The sequence below is a fragment of the Kwoniella newhampshirensis genome, chromosome 6 (assembly GCF_039105145.1).
Source record: "Kwoniella newhampshirensis strain CBS 13917 chromosome 6, whole genome shotgun sequence".
Taxonomy (NCBI): Eukaryota; Fungi; Basidiomycota; class Tremellomycetes; order Tremellales; family Cryptococcaceae; genus Kwoniella; species Kwoniella newhampshirensis.
This window is the reverse complement of record NC_089960.1, coordinates 615,624-633,265: the sequence shown is the minus strand read 5'-3', so window position 1 is coordinate 633,265 and position 17,642 is coordinate 615,624. Positions and strand designations below refer to the sequence as shown.

The 17,642-nt window shown below is 52.0% G+C and overlaps 6 protein-coding genes across 6 annotated transcripts; 2 read left to right on the top strand and 4 right to left on the bottom strand.

The window, feature by feature from the left end:
- Nucleotides 1–192: 192 nt before the first annotated feature.
- On the bottom strand, nt 193–2,024 carry IAR55_003405 (uncharacterized protein; the record flags this gene model as incomplete). Its single annotated transcript, XM_066946512.1, has 6 exons — nt 193–289; nt 379–451; nt 532–635; nt 824–906; nt 1,141–1,275; nt 1,566–2,024. The coding sequence occupies 6 exons, from the start codon at nt 2,022–2,024 to the stop codon at nt 193–195; spliced, it is 951 nt and encodes a 316-aa protein (XP_066802904.1).
- Nucleotides 2,025–2,375: 351 nt separating this feature from the next.
- On the bottom strand, nt 2,376–4,534 carry IAR55_003404 (uncharacterized protein; the record flags this gene model as incomplete). Its single annotated transcript, XM_066946511.1, has 5 exons — nt 2,376–2,736; nt 2,796–2,881; nt 2,943–3,809; nt 3,921–4,020; nt 4,140–4,534. 5 exons carry the CDS (start codon nt 4,532–4,534, stop codon nt 2,376–2,378), a joined length of 1,809 nt encoding a protein of 602 aa, XP_066802903.1.
- Nucleotides 4,535–4,754: 220 nt separating this feature from the next.
- Nucleotides 4,755–6,499, bottom strand: IAR55_003403 (phosphoglycerate kinase; the record flags this gene model as incomplete). The annotated part of the gene is made up of 10 exons (XM_066946510.1): nt 4,755–4,793; nt 4,850–5,176; nt 5,227–5,361; nt 5,415–5,480; nt 5,535–5,730; nt 5,781–5,850; nt 5,905–6,162; nt 6,219–6,264; nt 6,320–6,353; nt 6,417–6,499. 10 exons carry the CDS (start codon nt 6,497–6,499, stop codon nt 4,755–4,757), a joined length of 1,254 nt encoding a protein of 417 aa, XP_066802902.1.
- Nucleotides 6,500–8,020: 1,521 nt separating this feature from the next.
- Nucleotides 8,021–11,408, top strand: IAR55_003402 (uncharacterized protein; the record flags this gene model as incomplete). The annotated part of the gene is made up of 17 exons (XM_066946509.1): nt 8,021–8,091; nt 8,411–8,717; nt 8,780–8,857; nt 8,914–8,970; nt 9,026–9,139; nt 9,197–9,735; nt 9,797–9,968; nt 10,017–10,141; nt 10,204–10,266; nt 10,330–10,407; nt 10,461–10,538; nt 10,595–10,672; nt 10,746–10,894; nt 10,959–11,134; nt 11,186–11,242; nt 11,303–11,326; nt 11,388–11,408. 17 exons carry the CDS (start codon nt 8,021–8,023, stop codon nt 11,406–11,408), a joined length of 2,187 nt encoding a protein of 728 aa, XP_066802901.1.
- A 568-nt stretch (nt 11,409–11,976) lies between these two features.
- Nucleotides 11,977–14,165, top strand: IAR55_003401 (uncharacterized protein; the record flags this gene model as incomplete). The annotated part of the gene is made up of 3 exons (XM_066946508.1): nt 11,977–12,018; nt 12,117–13,041; nt 13,372–14,165. 3 exons carry the CDS (start codon nt 11,977–11,979, stop codon nt 14,163–14,165), a joined length of 1,761 nt encoding a protein of 586 aa, XP_066802900.1.
- Nucleotides 14,166–14,339: 174 nt separating this feature from the next.
- Nucleotides 14,340–17,519, bottom strand: IAR55_003400 (uncharacterized protein; the record flags this gene model as incomplete). Its single annotated transcript, XM_066946507.1, has 5 exons — nt 14,340–14,432; nt 14,499–14,549; nt 14,661–14,736; nt 14,893–17,162; nt 17,262–17,519. The coding sequence occupies 5 exons, from the start codon at nt 17,517–17,519 to the stop codon at nt 14,340–14,342; spliced, it is 2,748 nt and encodes a 915-aa protein (XP_066802899.1).
- Between the last annotated feature and the right edge of the window lie 123 nt (nt 17,520–17,642).

The following is a 17,642-nucleotide window of genomic DNA, read 5'->3' as shown; positions in this document are numbered from 1 at the left end:
CACTAACTTAGAATTCAGAAACGAGACGATAGCGATGGCTTGAGGCATCGTCATTCTCGGTTCAGTGACATTGAACAGCACATTGATCAGAGTCAAAAGAATGTAACGACGTAGTTGGATTTATATGTCGTCTGCTTTCGATCAGGGGAACGATAGCCCCAGTCAATCATGGACGAATTACGTAGTGCATGATTACAAGACTTCTGCCCAACCGAGACTGATCCATCGGTCGACCAATCTATACTTGACCAAATGGGTGGTACCTCTTGCCAGAGCCGCTCTTTCTCCCCTGTATCAAAGGCCGAGGTCAGACTTGAAGACTCGATCCGATCTCATGGTACTGTACTGTCATTCGATGAGCAGTAGAAAGTCACTCACCCCTCTAATGTGATCTCACCACAGTCTCTACGACAGTAAATGAGAACAGGCATGTTCTTATTAGGTTTGGTGACTGACAAGACATCGTGATCAGTCGTCACACTTATCACGGGCCAACCCGGATAGGGGTCGTGAAAACGACACGACGCTCACCCATCGATAATCCGTCCCCATAAGTATCGTCCATCTTCCTCAACCATTCGGGTAAGCTATCAAGCACGGAATGCTGATAATGCGTGTGTAGAAGTTCGGTGTATCTGGACAAAAAGGAAGGTGGTATCAGCCCATGGGCCGTTTCGTCGCTCGTGGCAAGTGGGGGGCAATCGTATCATTTGTGATGATGGTGATCGAAATCTTGAGAAACGAAGGGGAGTGGAAGAGGGAAGGGCACGGGGAGAAAGGGAGAGGAGTCGAGAGTGAGAGTGAGAGTGAGCAAATGACTGACCGTCTGGCATGGGATAGCTCGGCTCCCGACAGGAGATGGTGTATTGACGGAGTAAGAGTGATATACTGCGAGTATTTCTCGATCTGTCACTAACAAGTCAGCGATGTTCATCTTTCGTTCGATACCAGTGTCAGTCCCGCGAATCTACAATCACTACGAAACAGAAATAGCATGGCAGCTCTACAAGTCGTCTGATCTCCCCCAGACACCAACAAGTACACTGACATTCTCTCGCCACAAAAGATCGTATCCTCATCGTACCCGTCCACCCCAGACGAGGCGAAATATGAGACCCCTAGCCAACCCCACTCGCTCACCTTGTGCAATCTCGTCCGTACATATGATCTGACGAGATATTTCACCCGTTCCATCTCCGTTTGGACCAGCATAAGCTTGAAATGCTCTTCTTCAGAAGTCTGGGGATCTGATCGGAGTGTCGTGACCATTTTTTGCTATCGGTGGAAGAATAGGTATTGGGAGTCAGTACGTGATTCAGTCATAGTCATTATGAGTAGTCAAGCGGATGAAGACGTATCAGAGATGAAGGGAGAAAGTCGCTGAGCACGTTGACAGTGGGAATGTAAAGGCACGATGGCATGAACACAAAGCGTGAGTAGGGATTAGGAAGGTCCAGCTGGGACAGAAATCTCCATGACGAATCGAACTCAGATGACCACTTTTCGTTCATGCTCTTCCAAAGGAGAACAAGTCAAAGGGAGACCGGAACACAAATCGCACTCACCTGCTGTTCCAGCTTATCGAACAACCCATCGATCAAATCCCCCTCCCAACCCATGATATCATTCGTCCCTCTCTCCTTTACCCAGATCATCCCCATCCGCTTGACATCATCCATCTCTTCCATCTCCCTCAGTTCCTCTTCCAACAACTCGACATCTTCCCCTTGGTCCCCTTCTTCGTCGGGTTGATGATTCGGCGTGAAACCGAAGTGCGAAGTGGAAGTGGAGGCTGATGCCTCCAGGTTCGATTCGGTATCGAAGATCGATGCGGATGCACGAGACCGGTCGGCTCCATGAGGATAGGAATGAGGATCGGTATCGGGGGAGACGGTGGATCGTAATCTGTCCAAGAACGAAGATGAGGAGGCTCCGATAGATTGGGCTCGGGAAGATGATGCTCCTCGGACGGAACGAAGTTCGGGTGAGAGGGAATCTTCAGCTTCGTCGTCGAAGAATGACATGCTGAATGAACCTATACGAGTCTGAGTGGGATGACCAGCTACCTGGACCAGAGGCAGGATCGAGAGCTGGCAAAGATGTACGAAGAAGAGAGGGAATAAGATAGCAACAGTGTCAAAAGTACAGACTGGACGGACGCGTGCAATAATCGCCATTTTCCTTTTCGAGGGACGCGCCGAGCGACTGTGTCGAGGTCAACATTCGATATTCCACTTCTACATGGTCGTAATTCGTCCATCTATGGATCTGACTCTCATAGCGAGTACATGACGACAGCTCTGCGAACCCTATCTAACGTAGACGGATAGACCAAGTCTCTCACACAGTCTGAACTGGCCCCACACCGATCTACTCTACTCTGCAAAGCTGACCTTTCCGCTCCCTCCTCCCTTCCTATCAATCCTGATCGTCCTCTTGCCCACCGCTGCATAGATCACTTTGGTAGCCAGACCACCAGCCCCATCCCACCCTCTAGCTTTCGCGACGCTTCCCAGACTCTCTTTCATCTCGTTCATATCCACTTCACCAGATCCTGTGGAAGATGATGCACGCAAGAGGGTGAGGAAAAGATGCGCAAAGAGGATGGTCTCCGATGTGAGTGGCTTGGCAGGAGGCAGAGCGGTAGCAGCGGATGATAGGGACGAGTGTGACGAGGCGTTGCTTGGTGACGGAGGCGGAGGTAGATTGGATTGTGATATTCGTTGGATGTGGGCACTATATTTTGGTCGTATATCAGCTGGACACTTCGGCTGTGAATGATGTGATACACATACACGGAGGACACGACGTCCTGATCGACGAGATGGCCTTCGCTCAGGCCCTGACGCATCATTTCACTCAATGTGCTCCATATCTTAGACTATGTATCCCAATGCCATGTTAGCATAATGTCCACCTGGTGGTAATAGGAAGGAACTCACCACTCCCGCCTTGACCCCTTCTGCATCTGCATCAACCCCGTCAAGCTTCTGATCCGCTACATCCACTCTCTCGACTTGTGGAGTTTCGTCTGTCGAGTGTTTCTCTGCAGTACGTCCTGGAGAACCCGCAGCCACGGGCGCCGCTTTCACGGGTGAAGGTGATGGGGAGACCGGTCGAGCCAAGCGAACTGTCTCATCTTCCGTCGTGGCAGCACCGTCATCCTCGTGGTCCTCCGCCTGCTCTCGCGTCTCCACCACCGCTCCAGAGGTAGTCACCGGAGTTTGAGCAGGCAAGACAGACGCCGACGTAGGAGTAGGAGCTGCCCTCTGTGATCCACTCGCACTTCTTCCTAACCCCGTCCTCCCGAATATGGTTCTTCTCCCTCCATCCGCGCCTGATGCCGCTGTATTCCTCAGCCCGCTTGAGCCTATTGGTGCTCGAGGCGTCCCTAAGAACTTCAATGGGCTAAACCTATCTATCCTCCGTGGTGTGGTTCCATTGACCAGACTATTCGTCACATGAGGCATCTCCCTCGCAGGCGTCCTCATGTTGTCCGGAACATTACTGTTGTATTTCGGCGTAGGTCTCGAAACAGAAGACGGTGCGAAAGTCCCAGATGGTGAGGAACTACCTGCAATGGGAGGCGATTGTGGGCCACGAGGCGAAGAATTCGATTGAGAAGCTTGGGAAGCGAATGCGCTGCGTCGAAGGGGCGCCAGTCGAGCTTCGATAGCTCGAAGGGCTGCTTCTTCCGCTTTGATCGCTTCTTCTGGTGCTAGTTTCGCTTGTGGCGATTGGGAAGTAGTATCAGATGATGTGGGTCCACGACCGGGCTCAGAGGTTCTGGCGGAGGATGGCTTGTTTGCCTAGTATAACAAGTACTTGTGTCAGCTTTCATGTGGATCTGCTTGATATAGCCGTGTGATGGGCAACTTTAGTGGTAGAATGAAGAAGTGGGATAAGACTGATTCACACACCTCAGCAATGAGTCTCTCCAGCTCTGCGAGCCGCTCGGCCTGTCGATGATGTGTATCGAGTAGATTGGTGACATGTGCTCTTGCTCTAGGCATCGGGCGGCTGCACCACGTCACGGTGTGTCAGCAACCGAACAATCTCTTTTCCCCCTTCGCATTTATTCAATCCGCCTCGTCATCGGTTTGTTGGCGGAGAGCTCGAGGATGGAATCATCCACTCACTAATCATCCACCAGCTTCATCGCAGTTCTCAACATGGTCTCAGTCTCGTCCCTTCCTCCTGTCCCTGTACCCGCTCCCGCCCCTCGTCCCTTCTTCAACTCTTTAAGAGGAGTGACCACCCCTCCTTCCCGCTTCTCCACTCTCTTGTTCCCACCCCCCGCACCACTCCCCGCCGCACTATCGCTCTCTCCTACAAACTTGAACAACCTTCTTTCGGCATCTTGTGCATCTCGAATCAGTTGTAGGACGTTTCCTCGAGGCAAGGAAGGATGGGAAGGGAGATGAAGATAGGCTTGTACGAATGGGCCAGGAGGGGCAGAGTTGAGAGTCGACAAATATGCTATCTGCTCAGATTGCTGTCGGAGCGAGTCGAGCGAGTCGGCTAGTGAGGGCATCTCGAGGTCGTTGTCGTTATCTGCGTTCTCAGTGTGACCATGTAACTTGTATATGATGGGTTAACCCGAAACGAGACTACTAATTCATCTGTCCATTTGTTGACAAATCCTCTGGAAACCAAGAGACGCGTCGAAAACGCGCCCGACCTCAATGTTGGATCTTACACGGGGGGAGCAGACAAATTTCATGTTGCATCAGATCTAAAGTATTCCGCTACATTTACTTCTTCTCGCTCAACTCAGCAACACCAGGCAATGTCTGCGCAGGGATCGTCAGTCATAAGCCGTGTCTCACCGGTTGACTCCTTCACTCACCTTGCCCTCGAGCAACTCCAAACTGGCACCACCACCAGTACTGACGTGGCTCAAAGCATCCTCCTTACCGGCCTTGGCAACGAGAGTAGCGGTGTCACCACCACCGACAATGACGGTAGAGCCGTTCTGAGCAGCCTTGATACAGGCGTCGAGGAGAGCATTGGAACCGTTGGCGAAAGCAGGGAACTCGAAGACACCGGCAGGGCCGTTCCAGAGGATAGTCTTCGCCTCGGCGACGGTCTTGGCGAAAATCTCCCGGGACTTGGGTCCAGCGTCAAGACCCATCCAGTCGGAAGGGATACCCGACTCATCGGTAGCCTCGCCGGTCTAGCAGAGTATCAATGTTGATCCTGGGCGACGGCATACTGCAGACCTACCTTGGCGTCCTTGTCGAACTTGTCGGCGGTAACGTAGTCAACGGGGAAGACAAGCTTGACGTTGTTCTTCTTGGCCTTCTCAACGAGCGCAGCGACCTTCTTGGATCCCTCCTCGTCGAAGAGAGAAGTACCGATCTACATGGGTGTGTCAGACATGGCTCTACACACTCGATACAATTTAGACTCACCTCGACGTTGTTGAGGGTTTTCTTGAAGGTGAATGACATACCACCGCAGATGATGAGGGTGTTGACCTGCTCGACAAGTCAGCCAGCATTTCACGAACACATCAGAGCAAGTCTCCTCACTTGGTCGAGCATGTTCTCGATAAGCTGGATCTTGTCGGCGACCTTGGCACCACCTAAAATAGCCAAGAAGGGCCTCTCGGGGCTCTCGAGGACCTTGGCAAAGTACTCGAGTTCCTTCTTCATGAGGAAACCGGCAGCTCTTTGAGGAAGTTGGACTCCGACCATGGAGGAGTGAGCTCGGTGGGCGGTACCGAAGCTGTGATTAGAGTCAGCTCAAGTCTGAAAGGCGTCTGATGAGATACTCACGCATCGTTGATATAGACTGTACCAAGAGCGGTGAGATCCTCCCTGAACTTCTTGACGTTCTCAGGATCGGCTGCCACGAGGCTGATCAGCTGGATGGGCCCAGGAAAAGAAAAGCTGTACCCACCCTTGATCTTCTCGTCGCCCTTCTTGCCCTTGCCCTCCTCCTCAACGTGGAATCTCAAGTTCTCAAGCAGGAAGACCTGTCCGTTGTCACCGGCCAGGACAGCCTTCTTGACATCCTCACCAACGCAGTCGTCAAGGAATTTGACATCTCGGCTGAGGAGCTCAGAGAGCTTGGCAGCGACGGGCTTGAGGGAGTATTTGGGGTTGGGGAAACCGTCAGGTCGGCCGAGGTGGGACATGAGGATGACGGACTTGGCACCTGTGTATCTTGTCAGCTATTGCCTTATTGTCCAACTTGTAGTAAAGGCAGCTCACCTTGATCAAGAGCGTATTTGATGGTAGGGAGGGCAGCAACGATTCGCTGTAGATAGGTACTCATTATTTGTGAACCCCATGTCCTATCCCATTCGACTTACGGCAGGGTTGGTGATGTTGAGCTCCTTGTCCTGACTGAGACATGGGGTCGATAGAGGGTTACGACCTGGTGCTAAGAGGTCCAGGGCCAGTACTCACGGAACATTAAAGTCAACTCGGATGAGGACTCGCTCGCCCTTGAGAGCGACGTCGGTGATGCTGAGCTTGGAAGAGAGAGACATTATGTTTTCTTTGGGCAGAAGGGGAAGATGAGTGGAATTGATGGGGAAGAGGTATACACCAGCGATAGCCAGCAAGATGGGAACGATGAGAAAGTAAATTCGAGAGATTGGTCGATCCGGTTGCGAGGGTGGAGCCATGCGGGGGAAAGGAACAGGGAAGAGAGGGTTGGACAAGACGGTCGAAGTCAGCACTGCTACCGGTCGTCAATACGGACAGATGTTGGCAAGCTCACAAGTCACTGCTTTGTGTATGAACGACTGTTTCGGAGATCAAAGTAAGCGGAAGAATGAGGAAGAAGAAAGGAAATCTACCGAGTAATTTGCGGCAGTGGGTCGTGAGTGACGTTTGTGAATCTCCCCCCTCCCCCCCCCCCCACCAAAACTGCCCTGGTGCGGGCCAGGGCCAAGCGATCAATTCTCCCACGGTCGTCCACATGTTTCATCAAACCGTGGCTTTTCCGTCCAATCACACCTTTATCCACTCCAACACTCTCAACAACTACCTCCATTTACGGTATATCACCTCTATACTCTTCCTTCATCCATATCTCTCATCGAATCCATCCCATCACAATGCCCGTCGCTCCCGTTGTTGGCAAGGTGAGCATACAATCACTCAGATCCGCAGTGCATGGTCATCTGCTGATGGATGCCTTCCTTGTTTCAGCTCCGAAAGAGGCTCATAACCGATCTCACCGCCGCGTGCGTCTCCAACCGACCTCATGTGTCTCTTTCGTTACACTGACTTGCTCTTCTTCGCTTAGTATCGGTCTCGGTGTTGCTGGTGGCTACACTTTCTGGTACACTGTCCACATCCCCATGAGTGAGTACTGCTTCTACAGCCGTTGGGCTTCCACCTAGTCTTCTTCATACCTCTGAGCTTATGACTGTGATACCCTCGACTTGTAGTGAAGAAGCGAGACGACTACTACCTCCGTCTCGAGCAAGCCAAGGCCTCTTAAACGACTCGACACATCTATCGCCCTGGCCGACGACCCTTTCTCCGACAACATGCTTATGAGTCAGTGAAGGAGGTCAAGGCAATGCAGAACGAGTCGCGGATAGAGGGGAAGGAATGCATACATGGAAACCCAACTTGTCCTTGCGGCTGCCATCGAAGCTTCACTTCAAGTCAACGAGAGACTGACTTCTACTCACCCTTGTTGATGCTGCAGTCCGTCGATACCCAACAAGCCTTGTTGTTCCACCGCACTAGACCAAAGGATTGGCTCGGAGGGAGTCGGGGTATCTCCGCGAACGCTTACGTAATAACTGAACGGCACCCCTCCTTTCGACTGGTGGATTGATCGACGCACTGACCACCTTGCAACATGTACTGACCCGCCCGAATCCCCAACCAAAACTGAATTCAGTTCTTCCTTCTTCCTCTTTCTCTTCCTCTTCTCCCCTCTCCACAACATCTTTCCCCTATCCCGTCGCCCGCCCTACCAAATCAAGAAAAAAACTGACTGACCGTCTTGTTTCTTTCGCCCGGGAAACATTCAACTGTCGACTGTCATTATGACAGAGGCAGAACGTCGAGGTGGTGGGCGTCGGGATGACGAGATGAGGGGCAGGTTGGTGGATGTCAGGTGAGGATGTCCTCTTCTATCCAAGGGTTTTCAAACCGCTAGCTTTGTCTGTGTGATGGGGTTTCGTTGCCAACTATTCTCCTCTTTGCCCTACGGGGCGTTCGTTTGTCAATCGTCACCCCCTTTTAGCGGATCCTTACCTCCTTTGCCCGTCAGACACTCCCTCACTTAGTGTCTCCCTACTTCGTGCTCCAAATATCTTGATGCGGTTACCTATGTCTTTCTCGGAGGGGAACTGTTGCCGCATTTTTTGGGTCTGTGGCCTCGCCTCGCTGAACCTAGTTCAATTCAGCTGACATTACTGCCCTTATCGCTCTAGACCATCAGACAGCAGCCTCCCGTATCAAGAAGAACGACGCTCGCTCGCGCCTTCTCCAGAAGGTCGACCTCTTTGTTCCTACGACAGGCAGATGTCTCGAAATGTTTATCCTGATGAGCTGGAAAACCGAGAGCGAGAGCGGGTTCGTGCTACCGCACACTACACAAGATCACAAGAGCCGTCGAGATACTACCAGGACGATAGAAATCCTATGCAGTGCGAACAAAGATCGAGGCCAGGTCTTCTGTCCAATACAAAATCTCCGAACTACACTCAGTCGCAGAACAGAGCTGATGACGCCAGGTCGGTAAGTGCCTACACATCTGTTTATGCAGTACTGTCTCTCTGATATTTCGGCCCAATTCTAAGGTGGTGGTGTCTGAGGACGACTACCTCGAGTTTCAGAGATTTAAGAAGGAACAAGCTCTTGCTCGAGCTGCACGGGAGGTCAGGACGTATCTACATCTTGAGTCGAGCACTCAAAACTAACAGTTTCATGAAAGGCTTGCTCGGAGTATGGTGAGAATGGATTGAAACGCGAAGAGATTTCAACCGTCCATGTGAGTAGCTCAAGAACACCTGTTGCATTAGAGATGGTTGCTGACTCTTTGGCAGCAAGGATCTGTGGGACCCAGAAACGATTATGCAACAGGACTAAAGTCCAACATCAAATCGTCAAGAAGCACTACGAGTACATTTTCCCCAGGCTACGGCTTCAGACCCCGTCAGGTCAGTCTATCCTACACTAGGATTTTCAGTGAAGCTGCGCTCTGACCTTGAGGTCAGCCGGACTCCCTGACGCTGCCTTCCAAAGACGAACTCGTGAGTGACAATGCAAGTCGTCACCGTATATACCCAGCCCCAGCTCCGCTCGCGAAGCCAGTGAACGCTGAGATGGGATGGACCGACTACAAGGGTCCCAGGGAGGAGCCACGTCTCGACGATGACAGGTTGACCCCGAAGGCATCAAGTCTTTCCATGGTGTCCGAGCCTATGGGTCGATATGACCACCACCATCGACCAGCGACGGATGTCACTCGCCAGGTCGGAACTGGTGCCGATTTCCGACCAACACGACCACTTACTCCTCTTGGAGCAGACATCAAGCGAGATTCAGTCTCGGTTCACTCAATTCCGACTCACCTGCAACAAATCGAGACACCCCCTTCGCCCACTCATTCGGTTCATGATGGCTCCAGGAAGATTTTCACTGTCGATTTGGCAAGAGACCCGCCGCCTCATCTCCAGCCCGTCATGCATCAAGAAGCATCGACAGCTATGAAACCGAAGAAAACAGCATACATCCCCTGGGAAGGAGGTGTGGTGTAAGTACACAAAGTACTCTCGTGATTTGAGGCAAAGTGCTGAGTGACTCCCTCATCTCAGGTATAAGTCTCCAAATCTCAACAATGGGGTCCAAATAGGGAACAAAATCCGCCCTCCAAGGGGTGGGACCGTATGGGTACTGAGCGTGGAGGCCGTGACTCGGCTAGGTCTGGTCAATCCGAAAGCAACACGCGTCAAGACTCAGGCTATGGCGATCGAGCTATTCACCGGGGTGTGAATGATGATCATGGAGGCTGGGGCGATTCCCCGGGCATGAAAGGCAACGATAGTGGGTGGGAAGAGGATACTGCTTCGGTTGGAGGCTACCGAAATTCGGCAGCTGGTAATGGCCGAAGCGGTGACGCAGGTGGTGGATGTCACTCAAGTGGGGAGCAAGGTCATTTCGTACGTCTCCCTGACAACGTCCACCTGCATCTGTGACACCATTCTGATGAGACCGCAAACAGGCTCGAGACTGTCCGACTTCTGGTGGCGTCAAATGTTTCCGATGCGGAGAATCCGGTCACATGGCAAGTCGCTGCTTTCTCATGAGTAAGATCGGGGTCTCAAGCTCACATCTCAACCGCTCGTAGTCACGAGAGTGCCCAAATACAAATGGTGGAGACAACGACGGCGCCAAATGTCACAATTGCGATATTTCGGGCCACTCTGTAAGTCCATCACCTGGCTGTGCGTGGAAACTGATAGTCTGCGCCTTGCTCAGTCCCGTGACTGCCCGGAGCCTCGTAAGTTTGCAGGTGGTGGAAGGTTTTGTTACAATTGTGGCGAAGAAGGACACCAGGTACGTCGATGAAGCGCCATGTCCTTCCTTGAGAGGCGCTGAAGAGTCTCACGTAGTCTCGTGAGTGTCCAATGGCTTTCAAACCTGAAAACTTCCGCGGGACCTGCAACAACTGTGGACAGCGAGGACATATGGTAAGCGTCATCCGAATGTATCTTGTGTTATTCATCCCCTAACAGGCCCCTCTTAGTCTCGTTACTGTTCTAGTGACAATGATCCTGTTGGTAACAGTAATGAAGCGGTCAACAATCAGAATGGAGGTACTGGGACAGGCAAGTTGCAGACAGACCGAGATGGAGGAGGCTGGGATGGAAGCGGTGGTGTGGGATGGGGTGACCAATCCAACCAGTCCAAAGGTAAGTATCAATCCGCTTATACAATATCCACCTGCTGATTTGGTTTCAACAACAAAATCTTTAGATAAGGCTGGCGCAGAAAACAAGGCAGAAGACGGCTGGGCAGATTCACCAGCGATCTCCGGCTACACCCCCACCAGGCCTGCGCCTTCGATTCACCCTGATCGATTGAGGCAGATGGGCCGAACTGCTCCACCAGCCCGCGAAACTGTACCCTTAAATGATGACGGTCTTCCTCGGGTCAGTGCTGCCCCTCGCGACAGCGGCTGGTCTCAACGGGGTCCGTCACAGGTAAGCGGTCCGACTTCAACCTCACAGGCAGTGTTCGAATCGCACCCGGAAGCTCAGGTGCGTGTCTGTTTGGCGACCTTGGATACTCTATTGATGAGACTTCGGCTCCAATGACAGGCTGCAGCGAAGAGACCAGAGGACGTGAGCATGTCCATTCATATATGACGTTCGTAATAGTCAAGCTGATGGTTTGGATCTCTAGGATGAATACGGTGGTTGGTAGATGGGGACTTGACTCTCGTAGATTTCTGCTCTTCTCTTTGACGGGACAGACCCCTTGTAAATAATCATACGACCTGCCTCCAGTGATTCCTGACCGTCTGAGATCTTCAGTACCATTCGTCTTCTTATGTGCTCAAGTGAGCAATCATGCAGTTCCACCGTCATTGTAGCCGTCCGAGCTGTGTCTCATTCGTTCGTTCATCTCGTCGAAAGTGGAGGTCGATCACTTCACACTCCCCGACGAAAATAGACACCAAAGGGACACTAGGGATTTGACACTTCCTCCTTTCATATCCATCTCCCATACACCGTTCATCAAGCATGTAGCAGGAGTGTGTCGGCTCCAAGTGATCTCTTTTCATCATCTTCCTTTCGCCCTGAGCACTCCAAAAGGGAAGGGACCGCTGAGTCGAGGATTCGGGGACTACATATGCTGAGAGACGAGTCAGGCGAAGTGTGTACCTTCCGCTTGCCAATTTGGAGACCGGCAACGAAGACTGAAGCCACTTCGAACAGCTCTATCAGAAGTGTACTCGTGGCTCAAGTAACCTGCAACGGTATCTGACATCATGGTCATCGGTAACACAGAAAGACTGAGCGATGTGGTCAAGGTGAGTGACGAATCTTTCCTCGACTTCCCATCCAGCACGATGATATCAGCCCATACTCTGATCATTCCAATTGTAACCCTCCTGACGGCCAGTCATAGCTCTCAGCCCATGTTACTCGTGTCCTCGGCCAGAATCCTGGGATGATGACATTACAAGGAACCAATTCGTATCTCCTCCAACCACCTTCAAACCCGCACGCACCCTTGATCCTAATCGACACCTCCTCTCCTCACACCTCTCGCCAATATGTCGATCTCCTCATGCTCCATCTGCACCATCTGGGCCTCGAGTCCGGTGTTCGCGAGACGCACTTCGAATCGGAACACGCCGAGAGATCGCTTCGACACCTTCCCGAGGACAAGGTGGACGAAGTGAAGAGCTCGATGGTGAAACAACGTCAGGAAGATCCTCGAGCTGATGAATTGGGTTTGGTCGAATATGGACCTGGATCGCGATGGGCGACTCCTCCGCTCCTTTCCCCGAAAAGAAGCCAGGCTGTCGCTGTCAATGACAGTCGGAAGATACCTCATATCGAACATATCATTTTGACTCATCGACATCTCGATCATGTCGGAGCTTTATCCACTCTTCTACTGGAATTGAAAAAGAACGGTTGTCCGCCTCCGAAGCTCTGGAAATTCCCCTCACCAGACGAAGCGGATCTCGTCGCATCAGAGAGAGAACGTCCCACTTGCGATGCGGAACTGTGGAAGTCTCTACCTCCACCTCAGGAGGGGGCTTTCCACCCTTTCTCACCACTTCAACCTTTCCATCCCATCATTCCCGGATTGATGATTTCGATCATCGATCCGAATTACAAACATCTGTTGAGATACGGGAAAGATGGGAAAGCGAAATGGAACGAGGTGCCGGAGATAGCAAGAGTCAGCGTGAGGTGTCTGAGAACGCCAGGCCATACCAACGACAGCGTCAGCTTGGTCATGATGGAGGGTGAGAAGGGAGTGTTCACAGGTGATACTGTGTTGGGACAAGGGACGACTCAGTTCGAGGATCTCCAAAGCTGTGAGTGGGGTTCCCTTTCAGCCCCGTCAGCAATACTACGAGGTCTGTCACATAACCAAGTTGGACATGGATCATTCCTTCGATTCGCTCTGTCTCGCCTACCTTCATTTCCTGGATCCATGAAATCCGCTCTCCCCCCCCTCCGTTCCACATTATGTCCTTTTACCAGCCAGCGGCCGGAACCGTTGAGGATTCAGCTGCCCCACATCGAGATTCCTCCACAGCCAACACCATGCTGTCTCTGGAATATCTGCCACTGGCCCCTTTCATCATGACGACGCATCGTATCGAACCAGAGCTGACTCTTTTGCAATCTTGTCCCTCACACAGACATGACTTCTCTCCGGACCTTACTGACACTCAAGCCCAACGTCCTGTATCCGGCGCACGGTCCGCACATCCCGACTGCTCGACAGGCTCGCGAGCACATCGAGATGTATATCTCGCATCGACAAGAGCGTGAAGATCAGATCGTTGCGATTCTCAAGCGATTCTCATCTTCTGCTTCGATGTCGGAGGATATGCAATATGGCAGTGATGACGACGGTGATGACGGTGATGCTGTCGATGAGAAAGATGAGAAAGATTCGGTAATCCCCCCCGAAGGAGACTCGACGATCGACGAAGATGACGAGAAAGTGAAGACCAAGATTGTCTCCTCTCCCTTGGGAAGGGCCTTGATCCGACTCAAGAAAGACATTCATCGGCGTGAAGAAATGGAGAACGAAACTCGCGGTCCACTCATGATCGACAGGCATAGACCTCGCCCTATGCCAGATTTCCAAGATGAGAAAAAGGCTTTGAGCACCGCCATGGTCATCATGTCTCTCGATGATTCTGAGAGAGTCAAGGAGGAGGTGGTACCGATGAGTATGATTTGCAGGCTTTTGTACAAGAGTGAAGAAGAGAGATTGCTCTTTGCAGCTTCCAAGGGGATCAAGTCCCATCTTGTCAAGTTGGAGAACGAGGGAAAGGTCAGAAAAGACAAGGTCAAGTGGTGTAAGCTTGTAGGGAACCAGGTGGGCGGAGTGGAAGAGATGGATGGATGGCGATGGATCGGTGATGATATTGCCAAGGCTGAGAGGAAGGAGGACAAGCACAGAGACGAGCTGCTACCAGCATAGTGCAGAGACGAGCTTGGGGTGAAGCGGCGGATGCTTATGAACTTTACATGTTTGCAGTCATGGTCATGATTACATTCATATCTCCATCATCTCTCACGAGCGGTAGTCGACAAATCATGATATAGCCCGTTGTCCATCCCAACGGACAAAGGTATCTCCTCGCATGTCGCTCTCTCAAAACCCCAACAACGCTCCAACCATCTGCGAAGGCTTTCTCCCTGTCTGTATTCCCATCGCTCCGGGGACCGCGATGGTCCGTGTTTTCATCTGTTGAAGCGCGGTATCAGCTCTAATTAGCACTTCATAGCTCAGGCAGTAGCTGTATTAACTCACGGAATCCACTCGATAGGCATCTTTACCTTCTTGCAGATTGACTGGATCATCCTGCATATCATGACGAGATTCAGCTGAGCACTCCCGTCTTCTCTTGGTCCTAAGCTACGCGCTGGGCATCCTTCACGAGTTCATCGGGACGGAGGTAAGACCGACACTTACCTTCCATGCTTCGCGAGCCTGTCTCTCAGCATCTCGCTGCTCTTTGCTTGCAGCAAACTCTTTCTCTTGATCGGGGCTATGGTTGTCATGAGCTCGATTGCCTTCTCCGGACTCGTCTCGACCATTCCCCAAGTCTTGCCCCTCCTCGCCTTCATCCCGCTACCACGAGTCCCAGTCACAGATTCACCGGATTCGCGACTTGCAAAATGAGAGAAATGCGCGATATACTCACGTCAGGACCCACTCATCCATCCATGCTCCTTTCCTTACGGGCTTTTTGATTTCGTTCTTTCCGATCGCGTCCCCCTTGTCCTTATTCGCCTTCGGTGTCCCTACACCCTGTAGCAATGCCAGAGTATTCCCAAGCAATCCCAAGCCTTGCGGCTTGCTCCCCGCTGCGGCGGGAGTTCCAGTCGAAGGTTTCGGTTGAGGTTTCTTAATCGGTGCCGATTTTTTGGCATTCGCATCTTGTCCAATCTCCTTTGAGAGCCCAGATATTGATTTTGACCTTGCCAGGTTGGTTGTATCGGGAGCATCTGGTTTGTTGGCCGTTGCGGCAGGTTTCGTATTTCCGGTCACTTGATCAGCTATTTCTGAAGGTCGAGGCTTCTTTGCCATCTTTGGCAGGGATGCAGTAGGCTTCGGTGGCGAAGACTGACTATAAGGTAGTTCACCCGCGCTCAAAGAGGTCTCTGCAGCAGGATGATCGGCCAAATTTGGTCCTGGTGAAGCTGTGGACGGATTGACGACATCTTTCGACGGCGAAGCTTGCCTGGGAAGGCGGACATTTGGCTCAGCCTCCGCATCACGAACAACCTTCTTTGCGCCCTTCGCCTTCTTCGCTTTGACCGTGATCGCATCATCGGTGTCCGATTCCGAGCTCGAATAGTTTCTGGATCTCTTAGACTTCCCTTTGGCCGTGGTGGTCTTCACAGGTACATTCGCACTTGTCTTCTGAGCTGACTTGCCTTTTACCTTGACTGATCCTTGAGAATGGAGTACCTCTTTCGGCAGTTCCTGCTCTACTCCTGATCCCGAGGCTGCGGCAGACTTGATAGACAGCTTGAGTTTCTTTGTAGCCTGCTCTGGGCCTGAGTCACCGTTGCCAGTCGATGGCTCGACATGCGGCGTGAGAGCCGGTGAGGACTCCAATGGATCGGACTTTCTCTTCTTCGGTATTGGCTTCTTGCTGCCAGTCTTCGTCGCGTCCGGTGTTTGGGACGAAGATGCTTGAGCCGACGCCTCGTCACCGTCTACTGCAAGTGTAGTAATACCGGCCGCTGAGGTCGAGGAGCCTTTCTTTGATTTTCTGGCACCAAAGCGAGGAGCTGCCTCGCCATTGTCGGCATGTGATGCGGTCGATGCACCCATATTCAGTTTGAGGGTGACCTTCTTGGTTGGACTAGCGGGAGCAGGTGATGGCGTAGGTTGAGCACTAGTGGATGCCGACTTTGCTCGAGTTGCGGTGGCTGATTTCGTTTTCGCAACTCCTCCCTTTGAGCTATCAGTGACAGCTTTTCCTTTCCCCTTCAGCGACTGCTTCGCGACGATCACTTCTTGGCTGGGCGGGGGAGGAGTCAAGGTAGAATCGCTGCTACCACCGTCGCTGTGTCCATCAGCGTTATCATGTCTGACAGGTGATCGTTGTTCATCAGATGGAGGAGATTGCACGATACGTCGTCTCTGGGAGGACACTCTGGGCCGCTTGGGTTGTCCAGGAGCTGACATTGTGGGTGTTGATAGATTTGATTGTGTCGGACGGCGAGGTAAAGGAGGTGGAAGTTTCACCGTTGAGGGTAGTAGTAGTGGTGGTGGTGGAGGTGAAGGTAAAGGCGTTGTCGATAGCGGCGATGGTTTGAATGAAATTTGTCGTTGCGATGATGTATCCTTGAGCGACAACGGAGACCTAGATTTGATGGTGAACGATGGTGGAGGCGAAGTCAACGGCGAGGATCTAGGTGTAAGAGACGAAAGCGGTGACGATCTACTTGACACTTGTCCTTTCTCAGCTCGTACTGCTAGCGGTGTTGATTTGCCAGGCGGTTTGGCTGGAGACGACTTTGATGGTGAGATTGGCGGCTTATATCGTCGTGATCGCACTTGCTGATTCTGCACGGCTTTAGCTGACGGTTTCCGAATCCTCACGGACCGAAGAGGATACGATCGGGCGTTCTGACGGGGTTGACCAGGAGGAATCACAGTTTCACTGGCCGATTCCGAGGAATGCAGCGAATCTGTGCGGATGGATTGACTGTGCTGACGGTTGGGGGTTTTATGCTGTCTCGGGTCAGAAAGACCAGGATTGTGTGATCGTGATTCGTGACGAGGGACTTTGACACCGATTCCAGTCGGAAATGGTCCTTTGTCTCCTCCTGGAGAAGAGGATGTGGAGTTCCGGAGATCTGATGGTGGGGATTGAGCATCAAGACTCCTTTGTTCAAAGGTGACACTAGGTGCGTGTGTGATTGGGTTGTGAGCAGAGTTGACTGGATCTGAGGTTGTCTGTAAGACGCCAAGTCCTTCCAGCATCAGTCATTCATTCTGACACGTTGCCTGTCGCAAAACACAGAAGGAACGATAGGTGAAAGATCGACCGCTCACGTTGTTGCCGCCCCTATTGTTCTTTCTGTTATGTGCGTTCGAGGAGTTTCCCTGTGTTACGGATCGTGCGAAGGATGCCTCCCCTTTGATCTGACTGATATTGCTATTTATATCGAGACTGTTCTGTAGGTTCCTATCTGTGCTTGACTTCTTGATTGAACTGGGTGTATCCGAAGTCGTGCTTGTCGTAGCAGGGTTTTGGTCAAGGGATTTTGCGGTTATATACAGGAGACGAGAAGAAGTCCGGCGCGTATCCATATGTTTGTTCTGTCGCTAGCGCGAAGCGGTGGACGGCCTGTCAGCCGACATCGTAGCCATCGATAATGGAATAGCAGAGCAGTGGTGTCGGTCAAGCAAGAAGGTGAGAATGAGGTTGTTGAA